This window comes from Anomaloglossus baeobatrachus, unplaced genomic scaffold (assembly GCF_048569485.1).
Source record: "Anomaloglossus baeobatrachus isolate aAnoBae1 unplaced genomic scaffold, aAnoBae1.hap1 Scaffold_362, whole genome shotgun sequence".
Classification (NCBI taxonomy): domain Eukaryota; kingdom Metazoa; phylum Chordata; class Amphibia; order Anura; family Aromobatidae; genus Anomaloglossus; species Anomaloglossus baeobatrachus.
The window spans coordinates 243,878-265,220 of NW_027442973.1; the positions used below are offsets into that span (position 1 = coordinate 243,878).

General features: G+C 45.4%; 1 protein-coding gene across 1 annotated transcript in view; it reads right to left on the bottom strand.

Moving 5' to 3' along the window:
* The window catches only part of LOC142273419 (uncharacterized), a 60,527-nt gene that overhangs the window by 25,240 nt on the left and 13,944 nt on the right, over positions 1-21,343 (bottom strand). The window contains exons 5-9 of the mRNA XM_075332530.1: positions 4,870-4,893; positions 4,080-4,174; positions 3,771-3,950; positions 3,566-3,689; positions 3,369-3,482 (exon numbers count right to left, since the gene is read on the bottom strand). Coding sequence (XP_075188645.1) covers positions 3,369-3,482; positions 3,566-3,689; positions 3,771-3,950; positions 4,080-4,174; positions 4,870-4,893 — 537 coding nt within the window. The remainder of the gene's footprint in view (positions 1-3,368; positions 3,483-3,565; positions 3,690-3,770; positions 3,951-4,079; positions 4,175-4,869; positions 4,894-21,343) is intronic.

A 21,343-nucleotide genomic window follows, 5' to 3' on the forward strand; every position in this document is an offset into this window, starting at 1 on the left:
GGGGCGCCACACAAGTGGCGTTGCCATTGCCCTGGGTTGCTTCAGGACAAAGACCGAAGGCCGTACACTCCCAAAGGGGCATCTATGGTGCAGGGGTCAGTGGTACAGATCAGAGGAGGTTGTAGTAGCTCTTCCTCAGGCAGGATAGCGTGCACAAGATGCACCGGATGATGTGGAGGTGCATGGGGCTCCCTTCAAGTCCTTGCAGGACAACTCGATTGCAGGTGTCCAGGCTACCCACACCCATAGCACCTCTTCTGCATCGTACTCCTTTCCATTTGCATCTGGAAAAGGCATTGGGAGAACCTGGGGACAAAGGCCATACACTCCAAAAGGGGCATCTATGGGGCAGGGGTCAGCGGTACACTCCAGTGGAGGTGGTTGTACCTCTTTCTCAGGCGGGATGGAGTATACAAAATGCACCAGATGAAGTGGAGGTGCATGGGGATCCCTTTGAGTCCTTGAGGGACAACTGGATTGCAGGTGCCCAGGTTGCCCGCACCCATAACATCTCCTCTCTGTAATTCCCCCAGGGCGTGGTCGGACCTATTGGGGCACAGGATTGTGAGCCGTGGTTGTCATAGGCCTGCAGCTGGTTAGAGGGGCAGATATAACTGGAGAGGGCCGGCGCTCAGGAGCAGGCTGTGGCTTATTATCCAGAAGCCTCCTCCATTGCGGTTGGAAAGTAAGGACGTCAATCAGCCAGGACTGCAGCTCTATGCAAGGTGCACGGCGTGTGCTCCCTGACCCATTCCCGTATTTCTGAGGGACACTTGTAAAGAAATTGTTCTATAAGAAATACCTGCATAACGTCATCCACAGTGAAGGCATTTTCCACTTCCAGCCATCTATGACATGCCTGGGACATCTTATGGGCATATATTCTAAACGATCCCCCCATGGTGCATGGGAGGTCTCTGACTTGTGCCCTATGTGAGTCTGGGGTGATAGCATGGTATTTCAGGATAGTCCGCTTTACAATGTTATAATCCTGGTTCCGCTGAGAGTCAATGAGCCTCTGCCAGGCTTCCATTCAGGAGTCCCACTAACAAACGCATCCAGCCAGAGTGAGGCACCTCTATCATGGCACACTGCTGCTCAAAGTCCTTGAAGAACCACTCCACATCTCCAGAAGCCTCATGAAATGCCTTGAAATCTGCCCGGGTGATCCGTACAGGCTCCCAGATCGCTGGGTTTACACTACTCCAGCAGTCCTTCTCCAGGGATATCGGAGTTTCTCATAGTCTCTCTGGGCTGCTGGCTGCAGCCTCAGCTTTTCCCTCACAGGTTCAATCTTGCTTCTTCTCTCTTCTAAGTCTCACCCAGAATCACTAATCCCCCAGGTAAGCAGAGAGTTTAGGTGGATCCCAGGCCCCCCTCCCCCTGACCTAGGGGCAGGAACACTACAGGGGGTGATTACCTACAGACAATACAATGTACACACAAGGAATACAAATAATAGACAGTGAACCGCGCCTAAAATACGAACCTACACAACATGATACACAACCCCCACATATTCCACCATCACAACCTGTATCACAACACCTTACCAGACCAGTATAGGTAAACTATAGCTGGCATTAATGGAATAGACACCGCCTTAACAGTTGAATAACCTGCAAACATCTCTGTGACATTGGTCCACAACATAGACAATTTCAAAGAGATTTTTTTTCCAAAATATTTAAAGACAGATGCTGGAAATTTAACGGGGTTGTCCGGGACTATAACGTTGATGGCCTATCTTAAGTGGGCTTTACACTCAGCGACATCGCTAGCGATGTTGCTGGTGAAAGCACCCGCCCCCGTCGGTTGTGCGTCACGGGCAAATTGCTGCCTGTGGCGCACAACATCACTTACACCCGTCACACATACTTACCTGCCTAGCGACGTCGCTGTGGCTGGCGAACCGCCTCCTTTCTAAGGGGGCGGTTCGTTCGGCGTCACAGCGGCGTCACTAAGCGGCCGCCCAATAGAATCGGAGGGGCGGAGATGAGCGGGCTGAACATCCCGCTTACCTCCTTTCTTCCTCATTGCGGGCGGCCGCAGGTATGATGATGTTCCTCGTTCCTGCGGTGTCACACATAGCGATGTGTGCTGCCGCAGGAACGACGAACAACCTGCGTCCTGAAACAGCAACGATATTCGTGAAAGGAACGACGTGTCAACGATCAACGATTAGGTAAGTAATTTGGATCGTTAACGGTCGTTCCTGCGTTTCACACACAACGACGTCGCTAACAAGGCCGGATATGCGTCATGAATTCCGTGACTCCCAGCGACATCTCGTTAGCGATGTCGTTGCGTGGAAAGCCCGCTTTAGGCTTTGTAACCAAAACAGGTAGCAGGGTCTTGCTGTCTGCAGGTAATCATTTGGGCTCCAATTCATCAAAAGCAGCGATCTACACTGAAAAATGACATCAAGGACTGGAGTGAGATTTCTAGCATAGGGAACGCCACAGATTGTTATGAATTAGAGAAGAGGTGGCATTACACCCTTGTTCTGGCCAAGCTTTGCCCATTTTGGCAAAGCTGATTAAAATTGGCGTGAACACACACACACACAGAAGCCTGTCTCCATTCGGCTTTAGACTCCTGCAACTAAGACCTTTGGTCACATGTTGTGATGTCAAAAAGGTCCTTAAGCCCTTAAGCCAGTGTTTCTCAACTCCAGTCCTCAAGACCCAGCAACAGATCATGTTTTCAGGTTTTCCTCAAAATTAGACAGGGAATAATTCCATCACCTGTGCGACATTAAGGAAATCCTGAAAACATGCTTGAGGAAAATCTGAAAACATGATCTGTTGGTGGGTCTTGAGGACTGGAGTTGAGAAACACTGCCTTAAGCAGTCATTTAATTGGCATATAAACACTGGAGAAACTAGGAGAATCGAAGCCTGAGAAATTGCCCAGCTTGCTCTAACTTTGCCCTAATGCCAGTGCTGCATGCCAGCCTGTGTCCTGTTCAGTTCTTTTAAACTTCAGCAATTAAAAGACCTTTGGTTACATGTCACATGACTTTAAAGTCATCAAAGATCCTTAAAGAATCAACCTTAGGATACAACTGATGGGGTCCCTAAGAAAGTGGGGTTCCTGAGAAATTATGCAATTTAACTGCTCCCAACGCTGGCCCTGACTGTAACTAGGGCTTAGTTTTGGGGTAGGTCTTATTTACTGGGAAACAGGGTATTCATGACCCTCTGCAGATCTTTGAGTTGACTTTATAATTACATAGAGAAGGCATTAGAAACAAACAGCAGAAGAAGCCGAAGTAAAGAAAATACAGCTGAAAAAAAACAGAGCAGAAAGTCTAAAAATGTAAACACAAAATGAGTGCAGAAAGTACATGAGTAGATATCTCTTACTGGATAGAGCTGGAGGAAACACATCCTGAGGAACATCGGGAGCTTCTTGGTTACAGTCCTGCGGGAGAAGAGGACGGGGACATCTCTCTGGTGTTGTTCTCTTACTGGATAGAACTGGAGGAGACACATACAGGGGCTGAATTCATTCCTTACATACAGATAATTATAGGCCGTGTGTATTTAGTCCTGTCTATTACCTGGTGATGTGAGGGGCTGGGGAACCTCCATCATGATGTCCTTGTACAGATCTTTGTGTCCTTCTAAATAATCCCACTCCTCCATGGAGAAATAGACGGTGACGTCCTGACACCTTATAGGAACCTGACACACACAATGATACCGTCACCCACGATCCCTTCATAGCGTTACTGTATAATGTCCCAGCATTCCCAGCAGTGTCACCTCTCCAGTCAGCAGCTCAATCATCTTGTAGGTGAGTTCTAGGATCTTCTGCTCATTGATGTCCTCATGTATCGGGGGGTGAGGTGGAGGCCCCGTGATTGGGCTCAGGGGTCTTCCCCATCCCTCAGACACAGGGGCCTGACAGCGCTCACTAGAGGTCTTCTTCACTACTGTGTAATCCTGGTTATGGAGAGACACAGTAATAAATCTCACTACAGACATTTCCAGAGTCCTCACCTCTCCAGTTCTGTCCATCTGTTATTCCCATAGATAAGAATGATGTAATGTGACGTCATCAGAATCTCTCACCTCTCCAGTAAGCCGGAAGAGGATCTCTAGGGTGAGGTGTAATATCCTCTCCGCCATCTTGTCCCTGTCCATATCCATCGTGAACAGGAAATTTTCTGAAACAGAAAAAAATCACTAAAAGGATCCGATATTATAAGGACCTGAATCGGAAGGAGATGAGCCGATATGTAAAATTAATGCATATAATAATGGAGGGAAGATATAATTTGGGTAGGAAAAAAAATTTCAACATGAAATGAAGTAGCAAAACCGACCCATAAAAGTATTGCCCCTAAAATGGTAACAATGAAAAACTTAGCTCATGAAACAAAAAACAAGTCCTCACTCAACTCCGATGTTGGAAAATGGAGACACAAACCGATTTTTTAATGTTTTGTTCTTTTGGTTTTTTTTTTACAAAAGTCTGATTTTTATTCACTACTAGAGATGAGTGAACCTGGAGTTCGGTTTTCGGTACAAACTCAGACTTCTCCAAGATAGTAAAGTCTAGTTTTGGGTTCGGGAGCTTTACATCTGCAAACCACTCTCGTGTGATCAGGTGTATTGTGCACCAAGAAATAAAACTGAAAAAACCCGCCCTCCCCTGTTAGTGATCTTTTTATGGCTGCATGTGGGCGGAGACCCAAACTGCCAATCAGTGATTTCAAATAAAGTCCAGGTCAAGTCCAAGTCCAGAACCGATCTTTACAAATGTTCAGCTGGACCAGCAGAAGCCGAACGTCCACGGGTCCGCTCATCTCTAGTCACCACTTAGACAATAAATGTCTGATATTGCCGTAATCACACTGACCTGGAGAATCACGCTGACCGCTCACTGCCAGCACATCGTGAATATAGTAACAACAATAAAAAAAAAATAATCCAATTAATTTTTTTTAGTCACCATTTCACCGCACTTGAATTTTTCCTTAATTGCCAGTACATTTTATGGTAAAATTAAAAACGGTGAGTCATTTAAAAAAAACAAACAAACCGATCCTTCATACGGCAATGTGGGCAGAAAAAAAAATAAAAGAGCCGCGCAGTTATACACAATCATGTAGCATCAAGAGCAGAAATCCATCCGTCTACATAAGGCACAGACGGTTTATTACTGCCTCTGCCTTCTCTGTCACTGTATACACAGCTCTGCAGTGCAATGCAGCTGGAACGGTGAGGGACCTGACAGTGACACAGAGCTCTGTGTGAGAGCCCATCCACCATCGCTACTTGCCAGCTGTAATTTTCTTGGGGTCTGGTGAGTACAATTATTTTTTTCGGGGGAATATTTGCTTTCTTTTGAGGGTCGCCGCTTTCTTTGATAAAGGTCCTGCTGTATTCTTTCTGAATAACGACTACAATGCAAGTCAAGGGGAAATGCGAGTCATTTCTGCTGCACTCAACAAAGAGGTCTGGGGGCCTGAGGAAAAGGATGAAATGGATGGGAAAGTGATGAAACTGAATGGGGAGAGCCTGGAAGAGAAGCCTGCATGCATTTCTGACGCACATATGGTTTCTGGGAATTGGATGTCCCAGTTTTATGCCACTTTTACAGATGCACAAGAACACCTAACCTAAATTGTACTTTACAGGCAAAAAGGTTAAGAAACAGTTTTTCCTGCATAATCACTTGTATATAAGGCTAAATAAACCGGAGGGGAAAAAAAATATCCGTTTTAGCGTTTGTTCACACGTAGTGTTTTGTTTGTTTTTTTTACTTTTACATTTGGGAGAGTTCTGACAATATACATTTTGTAGGTCCCACTGTCATACATAATTTCTAGTTAACTATTCCCCAGCACTTTACAAGGCCAGCTAGAACATGCCCGTTGGTATGTAGATCTTTGACCTGAGGGGCCTCAAGTGGTCCTGTAACATATACATTTTGGAGGGACTGCTGTTACTTATATATTTGAGCGGTCCCTCCCTCATTGAGACTCAGGTAGTGGAATACATATTCAATAGAAGTTTACAATGTGTCCATTGTGTACCCTCCTCCTCCTCAAATTTCCCGGTCTGGACCGTAAACTTGTGTGTAAGCCAGAAGAACGAGAGCAGATTCTGTCTTGGATGGCAGACAACAAGGCCTCTTTGCATTTTTTAACCAGCAACAAATTTTCCACAACCACACAGTCTACTGTGAATACACAGAAGGCTGGCCCATCTAATCCTCAACCTGGTTCTCCTTCCTCCCTCCATCATCAGTCACAGGAGACATATGACCCCAAGCTTGGCCACTCTGAGGATCTGTTTTGGATGTATCCTTTTGTTGGCTCTGGCCTCTCACAGTGCAGCATTGAAGAGGGATAGGAGGAGGTGGCGTAAGTTGATGCGCAAGTATTTGAGGACCTACGGCCAGAAGAAAGCCAGTTTGAGGAACCTGATTTACTGTCTCCAGAGGTGGATGTTGGTGATAAGACACAGTTGCCATCAGGTCAGCCTACAATCTCAACTGGGAAGGAGGATGAGATGGAAGACGAGGTGGTCGATGATGAGTCCACTGATCCGACCTGGACCATTGACATGCATAGCCAGCACAGCAACACAGAGGAAGCTGGATATGTAGCATCAACACAACCACCAAGGGGTAGTGGTTTGCCCAGAGTGAGAACTGGGTCAACTGTTCCGAAGAGCACCACAACTGTGGCCCACTTCAAGGCAAGGTGGTGTTCAGCTGCTGTCTGGAAGTTTTTTTTCTGAAAGTCCTTCAGAGAAAAACATTGTAATCTGTAGCATCTACCATACCAAGTTGAGCAGAGGCCCGGGCAAAGATAACCTTACCACCACCAGTATGCGGAACCACATGGCAGCCAAGCACCCCAGGAATTATTATTATTATATTTATGTCTATAGCACCAACATATTCCGCAGCGCTTTACAATTCAGAGGTTCATATACAAGCAACAGTTAGAGAAAATACACTAATTATAGTAAAAAAGATAACCCTGCTCATGAGAGCTTACATCTACAATGAGGAGGTGTTGGGGGGGATGGGTGGGAAGGACAAGGTACAGGTGCTTACTTCCAATGACAATCCAACCATCTCAAAGAAATGGGGGATAGATAAATGCTGCCTGAACCAGTCAGCCGATCTTTGAGATACTTTTGGGTGTGGTAGAGTTTGATGGAGAGTTATATTGTGAGAAGTCGTGGATGGACTATGTGAATTTAATTTGATTAAGGAGTGTGATAGGCCACCTTAAAAATATGTGTTTTTAGAGAGCATTTGAAGTAAGGTGTAGTTCATCCTGGTTTCTTGGGTCAAAGCATTCCAGAGGATTGGTGGAGCTCGGGAGAAGTCTTGGATCCGGGAGTGGGAGGTTTGGATTAGTGTGGATGTTAGTCGAAAGTCATTTGCAGAGCGTAAATAAGGGTAGGGTGGTAGACAGAGATGAGGGTGAAGAAGCTGGGGGGGGGGGCACACTGTGGAGAGCTTTATGGGTGAGAACATGCAATTTGAATTGTATCCTGTGATATATGGGCATCCAGTGTAATAACTGTCACACAGCAGAAGCATCCGATTAACGATTAGCCAGATAGGTGACCCTGGCTGCAGCATTAAGGATGGATTGTAGAGGAGAAAGTCTAGTTAGGAGGAGACCAATTAATAGAGAATTGCAGTAGTCAAAGCAGGAGGGGATGAGGGCTACAGTGAGGGTTTTTGTAGTTTCCATGGTAAGAAAGGGGCGGATTCTAGAAATGCTCTTGAGGTGCAAGTGACAGAAGCGGGTAAGAGATTGTATATAGGGGTGAATGACAGATCAGTGTCGAACATAACCCCCAGACAGCGAACCTGAGTTACACACAGAGACAGAGATGTCAGGTTTAGGGAGGTTAGAAGATGGAGGGAATAGAAGTAGTTCAGTTTTGGAAAGGTTAAGTTTCAAATAGAGTGCAGACATGATGTTGGAAACTGCAGACAGACCCTAGCTGAGTAGGGCTGAGCGGATCCGGACTGTAAAAGTCCTGATCCACGCGGTTTCAACAATATCTGGCTGCCGGACCTGAGCCCGGGATTCCAGGTGCACAAATCGGATTCGGCAATTAAAGTAAAAATAAACTAAAGAAGAAATAAGTGAGCGTTTCATACTTACCGAGACTTGGAGTCATTGGCGGCACACTGCTTCCGGGTCGCGCATTCACTTCCTGTACTGTGCATGCATACACACAGTGTTTTCCCCACCCACCGGCCGTCCTCTCGTCTGTGATTAGTTGTAGGCAGACGCGCTCCCCAGCCTGTGACAGTCTCTGCTGTAGTCATCGCTTATCGCTGCTCAGTAATAGGCTACACTCAGAGCTGGCAGTATTCTCTATGGCTGCTAGCTGTGACATGTAGTAGAGCTGGATGTGTCATTGTTGGACATTGTGTGGATTACACCAGAGCTGCAGGGTGTTAGGGGTTAATAAAGTGGTGAAGGAGGGTGCGTTTTGTACTTTATTCCAAATTTTTCTGTGTGTGTGTTTATTTACATTCGTTTACAGGTCTGTGATGCAGATATCTGATAGACGCCTGTGCCATCACAAACCTAGGGTTTAGTTACAGCTGTGCACTGCTATTAACCCCTTATTACCCCGATTGGCACCGCATCAGGCCACCGGGCAGAGCCAGTATCGCACTGGGATTGTCACATCTAATAGATGCAGCAATATCGGGCAGCTGCGGGCTGACAATACCATGGCTGGGGATGAAAATTGGGGGGAACCGCACGTCTGGGTTTTTTTTTTATTATTCATTTAAATAAAAAAGACACATGTGTTTTTGTTAGGCCGCAGTCACACTTGCGAGGGACTCCCGCGAGTCTGACATCGCAGCACAGCCGCGCACATTTCTAACAGGAGCGTGCATGTGTTTCTAGGTACATGCACGCTCATGTTCAAACAGCGGCAGACTGTGTCAGCTGATGTCATGTCAGACTTGTACGAGTACAGCTGTGCACTGCTATTAACCCCTTATTACCCCGATTGGCACCGCATCAGGCCACCGGGCAGAGCCAGTATCGCACCGGGATTGTCACATCTAATAGATGCAGCAATATCGGGCAGCTGCGGGCTGACAATACCGGGCGGCTGTGGGCTGAGAATACCAGCCCCCAGCCGGTGTTATCATGGCTGGGGATAAAAATTAGGGTTTTTATTTTTTTTTTTATTTATTAATTTAAATAAATTAAAAAAAAAAAAAGGCCAGAGTCACACTTGCGAGGGATACACTGCTTTCCCCGCCCATCGGCCGTCCTGCCACCAGTGATTGGTTGCAGTTGTGGCGCCCTGGACAAGCCAGGGGCCACAGGTAGCAACACACACACACCCCCACCCCCAGCAGTTCACAGCAGACATCCCCAGTGAAACTTGATTCCTTTCCTCGGGCTCAGACAGACACACCAGGTGGGCGGAGTCAGGAGATGGAGACACCCACCCAGGAGTTTAGCTGGCCTGAGGCAGGAAACAAGCCAAGACAAGTCTAGGAGAGGAAGAGAGAGGAGGTCTGCAGAGAGGCAGACGCAGACTGGGGCCTAGGTTGGAGCCTAGGGCCCTCGTGCAGCAGAGAGTGAGGCAGACGGTAGTGGCCGTCTGCAGGGAGCCGGGCAGACAGTTGGTGGAACCGCAGGTAGCCGGGGCTGGGCGGTGGCCCTCCGGTACTGAATCGGGGAGCCAGCTGGAAACCGGAGCGCAGGAGGAGCGTACAGAGGTTGCAAGAAAGGACTTACATTACCAACCTGGGGTCAGGGGAAAACACCGCAGCCGCCTGTGGGACCCGTCCATCCAGCCGTTTGTTTCAGCAGAGACTCTGTGTGCATCATTGGGCTGAGTGAGTACCACCGTGCCGTGCGGCACAGCGCTGCCCCTGCGACCCTGCACCTCGCCAGGCCCTGTAGCCTGCCTGCCATCCATCCCTACCCATCACTGGGCCCCGGGACAACCAACCCCCCTACCCACGGAGGGGACATAACAACTACGCTGCTCCCTGTCATCGCTCCCGGGATCCCCGTCCAGAGCAGCGGTGGTGTCACAACCTCACCACAACCGTGGGTGGCGTCACGGACAATCTCCCTTACCCAATCCCCTTTTTACTGTGGAGCCTGGGATCACAGACCGGGTCACGCCACCGTGATACCCACAGAAGTGACCCCGTGGCCCGGATCTGAGTACCCCTGATCCACGGGCGACACACAGTCAGCTAACACGCTGCTTCTCAAGGTGGGGGCGCGTCTAACTGCAACCAATTACACGCGCCGGTGGGCGGGTAAAGTAGTGAATATAGGATTGTCGGCTCCGGAAGGGAAAAGCGTGACCCGGAAAGAGTGTGCCACTGTGACACAGCCTCTGTGAGTATGCCGCGCTCGCTCCTACCGCCTATCCTCTCCACAAACGTTTTTAATCTCCGGATTCCGGTCCCCATTAACTTATATGGGCACTGGATTCCGGAGCGGATCAGACTCTTTTTAAAATCTGGCTGTGATCCGCCGGTCCCGGTTTTTGGCGGGTTCGATCAACTCTATAGCTGAGCAGAACACCAGGGTACCAAATTTTTGTCTGCGTGTCAAACCACTCCCATGTCACTTGTGCTATGGCATTCACAAACTGCTGTCCTGGAATTAGGCGCTCATACATCCTGCCCACAAGCTGCGATTGAACAGACACAGCAAACATCATCCACATACACTTCCTTGTCCCAGCGAAGCGTCTAGTTGTCTGTGCCTGAGACTTTGTAAAGGAACCATAAATACCCAGCTACGCACCCACAGGCACAGAATCTAAACTTGTACATTGCCAAATTACTAGCCATGGAGATGTGGCCGTTTAGGCTTGTGGGAACCCAGTGTTTCCATGATCTCTTGGCTGTGGCTGCCCCATGATACAGTGTTCCCAGGTGCCACTATTTTGCCCAGTGTGCCATCCTCGCGTTACACAAGCACGTGTTAAACAATCTCAACCATGCTCTGACCAATGCCGTAACCGGAAGGTCCACCTAACAGACACGTGGACAAGTTGTTCTGGACAGGGACGATACATGTCTGTCGTGGCACAATGGGTGAACCTGGTGGCGGTTGGGACAAAGTTGCAAACTGTAACATCACACATCCTACCCACGCCAAGAATAGTGGGCCCATCTTCTATTTGGGTATCCGCCTCATCATATGCCAATTCCTGTCTCCCCTCCTGATCCTCTGCTGAATTACTCTCACCATAACTGCCAAGCAGGGAGCTGTGCAGCAGCGCATTGGCAAAGCGGCAACACGCTCTGCTGAAGCTGATCTGTTTAGGTCAGAAACTACACACTGCAGCAGAGTTGTGGCAAGGTATAAAAGAACAGACCAATCAGTGGCTCTCCCTGCTCCACCTCCAACCCGTTCTGGTCATCTGTGATAATGAGTGTAACCTGGTGGTGGCTTTAAAGGTTGGCAAGCTGGTACATGTGCCATGCATGGCTCACGTGCTGGACCTAGTTGTTCAAAAATTTCTCAAAACATACCCTGACTTGCCGCACCTACTTCAGAAGTTAAAAAAAACAAAACAGAAATAATAAAACAACAAAAAAGTGAGCCGGAGTATGAGTTGGTGTACATGCAACTACTAAACTTATTTTCACTTGAGAAGGTGCACGATATTAGCGCCCATTTCCGCCATTTCTCTACAGCTTTTGTTGGTCTAACAGTGCTGCAGAAGCGCTTGAATTTGCCAAATCACCAAATCATGTGCAACCTGCCCATATGGTGGAACTCTACATATCATATGTTGGCGAGGATTAGTGAGCAGCAGAGGGCAGTAGCTTAATACCAGCTTCAACATGCCTGTCAGACTGAGAGTCAGCAACCACACATAACTGTTGAGTGTGTGGATCACTGACATTTGTGAGGTTCTTGAGAACTTTGAGTACTGCACCAAGCTCGTGAGAGGCGATCAGGTTATTATCAGCTAAACCATCCCGCTGCTCTGTCTGTTGAAACAATCTCAAAGAGGAAGCTTTGAGTGCCCAGCATGTGGTTATGGAGCCAGATTTCCCAATGAGTGATACTACCCAGCCCTGCCAATATTCTGAGCCAACATTGGGTGATGAGGAGGAGGATGAGGAGGGAAAGGACTTTTTTTTCTGTGCTACCGAGGTGATACCCAATACTACTCAAGGAACTCTCAACCCCAGCTTCATGTCGGTCCAGCATGGATGGGCTGGAGAGGAGGAGGTGGAAGAGGTGAGTCAACGTGAGGAGAGGATGGGTATTGTTCCTCCTGGTTAGGACACAGAACCTTTGCCTGTTTGCAGCTTGGCCCACATGGCACAGTTCATGTATAAGTATCTGTGGCCAGACCCACACGTGATACACATTTTATCCTGCAACCTATACTGGTTGGCCACCATTTTGGACCGAAGGTATAAGGAGCAATTTCCTTCTCTCCTTTTGGAGTCACCAAAGGGTTGCACAATGGAAACCTTCAAGAGGGTCATTGTAGATCAGTTGCTGAAAACATCACTCTCAGACAACGCTGGTGGCAGAGTTACCGAGTCTTTTCAACAACAAGGATTAATAGGGAGAGACACGAGCACCAGTTCCATCAGAGGTAGGGGGATAATGTGCACAAACTGGGCCATTTTCAATAAACCAGCACATCAGTAAGGGATATCTGTGCCTGTAATAATGCCAAGAAGGGAGAAGCACAACATGGTGAAGGGGTACTTAACCTCTTCAAGACAAATGACGTACTGGGTACGTCATAGATCGTGTGAGGTTAATACAGCCGCCTGCTGTGGGTAGTCTGCAGCGATCTGTGCATAAATCATCTGATTTCAACAGCTGACGTGTGCCTGTCAGGTGCGAGTGGAATCGCATTCCACCCACGCCTATTAACCCCTTACGTCTCGCTGTCAAATTCTGACAGCAAGATGTAACAGCGTGCCGACATAAGAATAACTTACCCAGAACCATCGGAAGTCATGTGACGTGATCACATGACTACTGCTGTTAACGTCTGCCCCTTCCCATATAAAGAAGTTTCCGTCCTGCGTCAACCATGACTAATTTTTGTAAACACTATGCACATTGTGCAGTGGTGGACAAACCAGGACAGTACTCCAACTGCAGCCTAACTACTATTTGTCATTGGAAGCCCTTGTGATGGTGACTCCCTGTGTTTACCATGACACAGACCATAGGGCTAATTTTTTTAAACAATGCACACTGTGCACTGGACAAACCAGGACAGTAGTCCTACCAAACTAATATTTGTCATTGGAGACCCTTGTCACAGCTTGTCCCACATTGTGACTAGGATAGGAGATACATATTTGATAGCAATTTACAATTAAGGTCCAGTCACACTAAGCAACTTACCAGCGATCCCAACAACGATAGGGATCGCTGGTAAGTTGCTAGGAGGTTGCTGGTGAGATGTCACACTGCGACACTCCAGCGATCCCACCAGCAACCTGACCTGGCAGGGATCGCTGGAGCGTCGCTACAGGAGTTGCTGGTGAGCTCACCAGCAACCAGTGACCAGCCCCCAGCGCCGCGTGGAAGATGCTGCGCTTGGTAACTAAGGTAAATATCGGGTAACCAACCCGATATTTACCTTGGTTACCAGTGCACAGAGCTACACGTGCAGAGAACAGGGAGCAGCGCACACTGAGCGCTGCTCCCTGCTCTCCTAGTTACAGCACACATCGGGTTAATTACCCGATGTGTGCTGCAGCTACATGTGCACATAGCAGGGAGCAGCGCACACCGCTTAGCGCTGGCTCCTTGCTCTCCTACTTACAGCACACATCGGGTTAATTACCCGATGTGTACTGCAGCTAAATGTGCACAGAGCAGGGAGCAGCGCACACTGCTTAGCGCTGGCTCCCTGCTCTCCTAGCTACAGCACACATCGGGTTAATTAACCCGATGTGTCCTGCAGCTACATGTGCACAGAGCAGGAGCCGGCACTGACAGTGAGAGCGGCGGAGGCTGGTAACAAAGGTAAATATCGGGTAACCAAGGACAGGGCTTCTTGGTTACCCGATGTTTACATTGGTTACCAGCCTCCGCAGAAGCCGGCTCCTGCTGCCTTGCACATTTAGTTGTTGCTGTCTCGCTGTCACACACAGCGATCTGTGCTTCACAGCAGGACAGCAACAACTAAAAAATGGCCCAGGACATTCAGCAACAACCAACGACCTCACAGCAGGGGCCAGGTTGTTGCTGGATGTCACACACAGCGACATCGCTAGCAACGTCACAAAAGTTGTTCGTTAGCAGCGATGTTGGTAGCGATGTTGCTTAGTGTGACGGGGCCTTTACTATTGATGAACAACTGATGGCCCTGTGAAAACGTAAATTGAGGGCTGCAGAATAACATGGAGGAGGAGAGTAAAGCCCAACACTAGAATAAGCACATTGTAAACTGCTATGGAATATGTATTCCACTATCTGAATCTCAATGAGGGAGGGAACGGCCAAATGTATAAGTAAGATCAGCCCTTCCCAAACGTATGTTACTGGACCACCTCTGGCGCAGCAGGAAACACGCTCTGACATCACACTAGCAGCTGGGCAGGCCAGCACCTCCAAGGTACAGTTAGGTCCAGAAATATTTGGACAGTGACACAATTTTCGCGAGTTGGGCTCTGCATGCCACCACATCGGATTTGAAATGAAACCTCTACAACAGAATTCAAGTGCAGATTGTAACATTTAATTTGAAGGTTTGAACAAAAATATCTGATAGAAATTGTAGGAATTGTACACATTTCTTTACAAACACTCCACATTTTAGGAGGTCAAAAGTAATTGGACAAATAAACCAAACCCAAACAAAATATTTTTATTTTCAATATCTTGTTGCGAATCCTTTGGAGGCAATCACTGCCTTAAGTCTGGAACCCATGGACATCACCAAACGCTGGGTTTCCTCCTTCTTAATGCTTTGCCAGGCCTTTACAGCCGCAGCCTTCAGGTCTTGCTTGTTTGTGGGTCTTTCCGTCTTAAGTCTGGATTTGAGCAAGTGAAATGCATGCTCAATTGGGTTAAGATCTGGTGATTGACTTGGCCATTGCAGAATGTTCCACTTTTTTGCACTCACGAACTCCTGGGTAGCTTTGGCTGTATGCTTTGGGTCATTGTCCATCTGTACTATGAAGCGCCGTCCGATCAACTTTGCGGCATTTGGCTGCATCTGAGCTGAAAGTATATCCCGGTACACTTCAGAATTCATCCGGCTACTATTGTCTGCTGTTATGTCATCAATAAACACAAGTGACCCAGTGCCATTGAAAGCCATGCATGCCCATGCCATCATGTTGCCTCCACCATGTTTTACAGAGGATGTGGTGTGCCTTGGATCATGTGCCGTTCCCTTTCTTCTCCAAACTTTTTTCTTCCCATCATTCTGGTACAGGTTGATCTTTGTCTCATCTGTCCATAGAATACTTTTCCAGAACTGAGCTGGCTTCATGAGGTGTTTTTCAGCAAATTTAACTCTGGCCTGTCTATTTTTGGAATTGATGAATGGTTTGCATCTAGATGTGAACCCTTTGTATTTACTTTCATGGAGTCTTCTCTTTACTGTTGACTTAGAGACAGATACACCTACTTCACTGAGAGTGTTCTGGACTTCAGTTGATGTTGTGAACGGGTTCTTCTTCACCAAAGAAAGTATGCGGCGATCATCCACCACTGTTGTCATCCGTGGACGCCCAGGCTTTTTTGAGTTCCCAAGCTCACCAGTCAATTCCTTTTTTCTCAGAATGTACCCGACTGTTGATTTTGCTACTCCAAGCATGTCTGCTATCTCTCTGATGGATTTTTTCTTTTTTTTTCAGCCTCAGGATGTTCTACTTCACCTCAATTGAGAGTTCCTTAGACCGCATGTTGTCTGGTCACAGCAACAGCTTCCAAATGCAAAACCACACACCTGTAATCAACCCCAGACCTTTTAACTACTTCATTGATTACAGGTTAACGAGGGAGACGCCTTCAGAGTTAATTGCAGCCCTTAGAGTCCCTTGTCCAATTACTTTTGGTCCCTTGAAAAAGAGGAGGCTATGCATTGCAGAGCTATGATTCCTAAACCCTTTCTCCGATTTGGATGTGAAAACTCTCATATTGCAGCTGGGAGTGTGCACTTTCAGTCCATATTATATATATAATTGTATTTCTGAACATGTTTTTGTAAACAGCTAAAATAACAAAACTTGTGTCACTGTCCAAATATTTCTGGCCCTGACTGTATATAAGCAAAAGTGTGTTTAGTGTATCAGACAGCACAAAATGCTAGTAGTACTGCTTTGTATTTGGCAAGCCCTCTAGCAGCGTAGTAATGTGGCTGATGTGGATTGCACAAGCCAGGCTGTGACCCCCTAAATATTGTGGAAACAGGAGCGGTGCGTTTAGTCTATCAGGCAACACGAAATGGTAGAGTCCTGCTATGAATTTGCAAGGGCCACTAGCCAAGGTATTAATGTGGCTGATGTGGACAGACGGCACAAGCCAGGCTGTGAACCCCTAAATATTGTGGAAACAGGAGCTGTGCATTTATTGTATCAGGCAGCACTAAGTGCTAGAGTACCGCTTTGTATTTGCAAAGACCACTAGCAATGTATAAACATGGCGGATGTGGACCCCACAAACCAGGCTTTGAACTCCTAAATATTGTGGAAACAAGAGCTGTGTGTTTAGTGTATCTGGCAGCACTAAATGCTAGAGTACTGCTATGTAATTGCAAAGGCCACTAGCAACGTATTAATGTGGCTGATGTGGACATCAAAAGCCAGGCTGCAAATCTCTAAATATTGTGGTAAAATGTCCTGATTCCCTACATAATCCACAATCTCTCTCTCCCTGTTGTGACTTTATTCAGTGGTTACAGCTCTTAAAAGCTATTGTATTCTGGATGGTACTATGGAGGTAGTGACACGCTCCTTTAAACTCTGTCCCTGCTCGACAATCTGTCCCTCCATACACTATACTGACTTTTACACGGCAGGTAGCCCTGAATAGGCTTTTTGTGTTATTAATAGGCCTACACTCTCCCTAGTAGCTGCTTGCTCTATCCCTATACTCATACAACACTGGCTCTGGATGCAATGTGCGCAAAATGGCGACAGAAGGGCTTACATAGACCCTATGATGCTGCGCGACCATCCAATCACAGTTATGCCACAACCAAGATGACTGCGGCATTACTGTGATTGGTTAAAAAGCCCAGCATGTTTAGTAACTGCAAATCAGGTGCCAAACTGGCTGGGCGGGACATCCGAATATAGCGAGGCGAATACATAAAAACGCACATGACAAGTATCCCGAATACCATACTATTCATGCGAGTAGCGAATAGTAACAATTACACTCGCACACCGCGAGAAGTAAAATGAAAAAAAAACCTCTTAAATACTGAACTGACACCCCGCTTTCCGAATGTGTGAAATATAGGAAAATACCACTGTCAATCCAAATCTCTGTTATTAGGTAAAAAACAGCCATATATACAAAATAACAATTGTTACAAAATAGCTAAGAAATATTTACAGGTGATTATAAACATATATAGGTGCATCTCAATAAATTACAATATCATCAAAAAGTTATGTTCAGTAATTCATTACAAAAAGGGAAACGCATATATTATATAGAGTCATTATACACAAAGGGATCTATTCCTATATATTATATAGAGTCATTACACACAGAGGGATCTATTCCTATATATTATATAGAGTCATTACACACAGAGGGATCTATTCCTATATATTATATAGAGTCATTACACACAGAGGGATCTATTCCTATATATTATATAGAGTCATTACACACAGAGGGATCTATTCCTATATATTATATAGAGTCATTACACACAGAGGGATCTATTCCTATATATTATATAGAATCATTACACACAGAGGGATCTATTCCTATATATTATATAGAGTCATTACACACAGAGGGATCTATTCCTATATATTATATAGAGTCATTACACACAGAGGGATCTATTCCTATATATTATATAGAGTCATTACACACAGAGGGATCTATTCCTATATATTATATAGAGTCATTACACACAGAGGGATCTATTCCTATATATTATATAGAGTCATTACACACAGAGGGATCTATTCCTATATATTATATAGAATCATTACACACAGAGGGATCTATTCCTATATATTATATAGAGTCATTACACACAGAGGGATCTATTCCTATATATTATATAGAGTCATTACACACAGAGGGATCTATTCCTATATATTATATAGAGTCATTACACACAGAGGGATCTATTCCTATATATTATATAGAGTCATTACACACAGAGGGATCTATTCCTATATATTATATAGAGTCATTACACACAGAGGGATCTATTCCTATATATTATATAGAGTCATTACACACAGAGGGATCTATTCCTATATATTATATAGATTATATAGAGTCATTACACACAGAGGGATCTATTCCTATATATTATATAGAATCATTACACACAGAGGGATCTATTCCTATATATTATATAGAGTCATTACACACAGAGGGATCTATTCCTATATATTATATAGAGTCATTACACACAGAGGGATCTATTCCTATATATTATATAGAATCATTACACACAGAGGGATCTATTCCTATATATTATATAGAGTCATTACACACAGAGGGATCTATTCCTATATATTATATAGAGTCATTACACACAGAGGGATCTATTCCTATATATTATATAGAGTCATTACACACAGAGGGATCTATTCCTATATATTATATAGAGTCATTACACACAGAGGGATCTATTCCTATATATTATATAGAGTCATTACACACAGAGGGATCTATTCCTGTATATTATATAGTCATTACACACAGAGGGATCTATTCCTATATATCATATAGAGTCATTACACTCACAGGGATCTATTCCTATATATTATATAGAGTCATTACACACAGAGGGATCTATTCCTATATATTATATAGAGTCATTACACACAGAGGGATCTATCACTATATATTAAATAGAGTTATTACACATAGAGGGGTCTATTCCTATATATTATATAGAGTCATTACACACAGAGGGATCTCTCGGACGTGTTTATTTCTGTTAATATTGATGATTATGGCTTACAGCCAATGAAAACCCAAAAGTTCTCAGAAAATTAGAATAATTACCACAAAAAACCTACAAAGGGTTCCTAAGAATTTAAAATGGTCCCTTAGTCTGATTCAGTAGGCTACAAAATCATGGGGAAGACTGCCGACTTGACAGATGTTCAGAGGGCAGTCATTGACATACTCCACAAGGAGGGTAAGCCACAAAAGGTCATTGCTAAAGAAGCTGGCTGTTCACAGAGTGCTGTATCCAAGCATATTAATGGAAATTGAGTGGAAGGAAAAAGTGTGGTAGAAAAAGGTGCACAATCAATCGGGATAAACACAGCCTTGATAGGATTGTTAAGAAAACCCCATTCAAAAATTTGGCGGAGATTCACAAGGAGTAGACTGCTGCTGGAGTCAGTGCTTCAAGAGCCACCACACACAGACGTATCCAGGACATGGTCTACAAGTGTCTCATTCCTTGTGTCAAGCCACTCATGACCAATAGACAACGCCACTTGTATTATAACAACGTCCAGCTTTCAGTCATAGGGGTGGCACTGATGCGGTTTTAGTCACCGCGCTCTCGGCACTGACTTCTAATGCTCAGCTGCAGTCAGTCACTGGCGGGATATAACTGTGGTAAAAACAGACATTTATTTCCCTTTTCCCACCGGTATCGCTCTACATCAGCAATAGCAACACGATATTGAAGTTGGTTTCTTTTTTGGATTATTATTCTGTTTTTTTTTCTTTTACAGGTTAACAACAAAACAGAAAAAAAAATAAAAAAAAAAATCACAATAATAAAGTACAATAGAGTGCAGAGCCCAGATGTGAATACACTTAAAAGCAGCAAAAAACCCCAAAAAATAAACCAAACAATGTATAAAACCGCACAAAACGAGCATCAAAATTACATCAAAAGCCGTTTTTGAAAGGGTTAAATGACTTTGGCGACTGATCTCACACCACCATTACAAAGTGATGTCTCGCATCTAACTCCGGTCACTCCAGCCCGGCCCAAATGGGTTTTATAATGAGAACTGGCACCAAAGTGAGCAAATTGCCAATTCACCCAAATATGAATAAGTCACTGGGGTTCTGTAAAGTTCACTTCCGGCTGATGTAAATGGGTTTCTGGCATTAACTTGTAATCGTAAAGGGAAAGTCGCCATTGTTCTCTGATTTCAGTCTATGGGCAAATTATTATGGTTTTACCTATATAGATCAGTGGCCCAAGGCCATTTAACCCTTTCCATAACGCACTTCGGTGCCACTTTGATGTCCATTTTTGTGCCAGTTTTATCATTTTAAGTGTATTCACATCCGAGCTCCGCACTATAATGTATTATATTGTTGTCATTTTTATTTTTGTAGCTAAAAAACGTTAAAACCAAATAAAAACTGCCGAAGAAACCGACTTCCGCCTCATCATAAAAGCAAAAACAATAAAGATGACGACAGTATCATGAGAATGAAGCCGAGGAAATCACAAAAAATAAAAAAAAAAGACAAATTACTTCAATATCCGAACAAGAAAAAAATATTTTCACAGACCTTTAACCTCTTTATGACAGCTTTACGGATTAAAAACAGCAGCAAGAAAAAGAAAAAAAAAAAGTGTATAGCGTCAGAAAATCTCTGAGGTTTCAGCTGCCGGGGGTAGCCGAGACCCTGGAGATCACGATTCAAGCCCTTAAAAAGATGGTTTATCTCCCACTTGTCATGATCAAACATGTCAGATGGGAGATAAATCTCCTCCCTCGGTCACCTGATGTGGCCAAAGTGCTCCTCCTGGTCTCCGTTGTTGTGCCGCCTCTTTCGGCCATCTTTGTGCTCCTTCTTCTCTAGTTGTGGTTCATTACGGGTCCGACGTCAGCCACACTCGCCGGCATTCAGGTCCTGAGCAGGATCGGCAAGTGTGTATGATGTAGACGCGTCATGCACACAGGCTTCAGAAGAAGGATGAAGATGGCCGAAACAGGCGGCGCCGACAGCGGACAACAGAGACGCCCATTAGGCCCCCCGCGCAACCGTTAGGTAAGTATTATAAAGTGTTCTTTATATTTTCAAAGCGGCCTGGGCTCTTACATACAGCATGTTAGAATGCTGTATATAAGAGCCCGGTGGTGGTGGCCTCAGCTTATAGGGCAAAAAAGTGGTGACAGGTTCCCTCTAATTAATTATTTATTTTTTGGCTAAAACAAG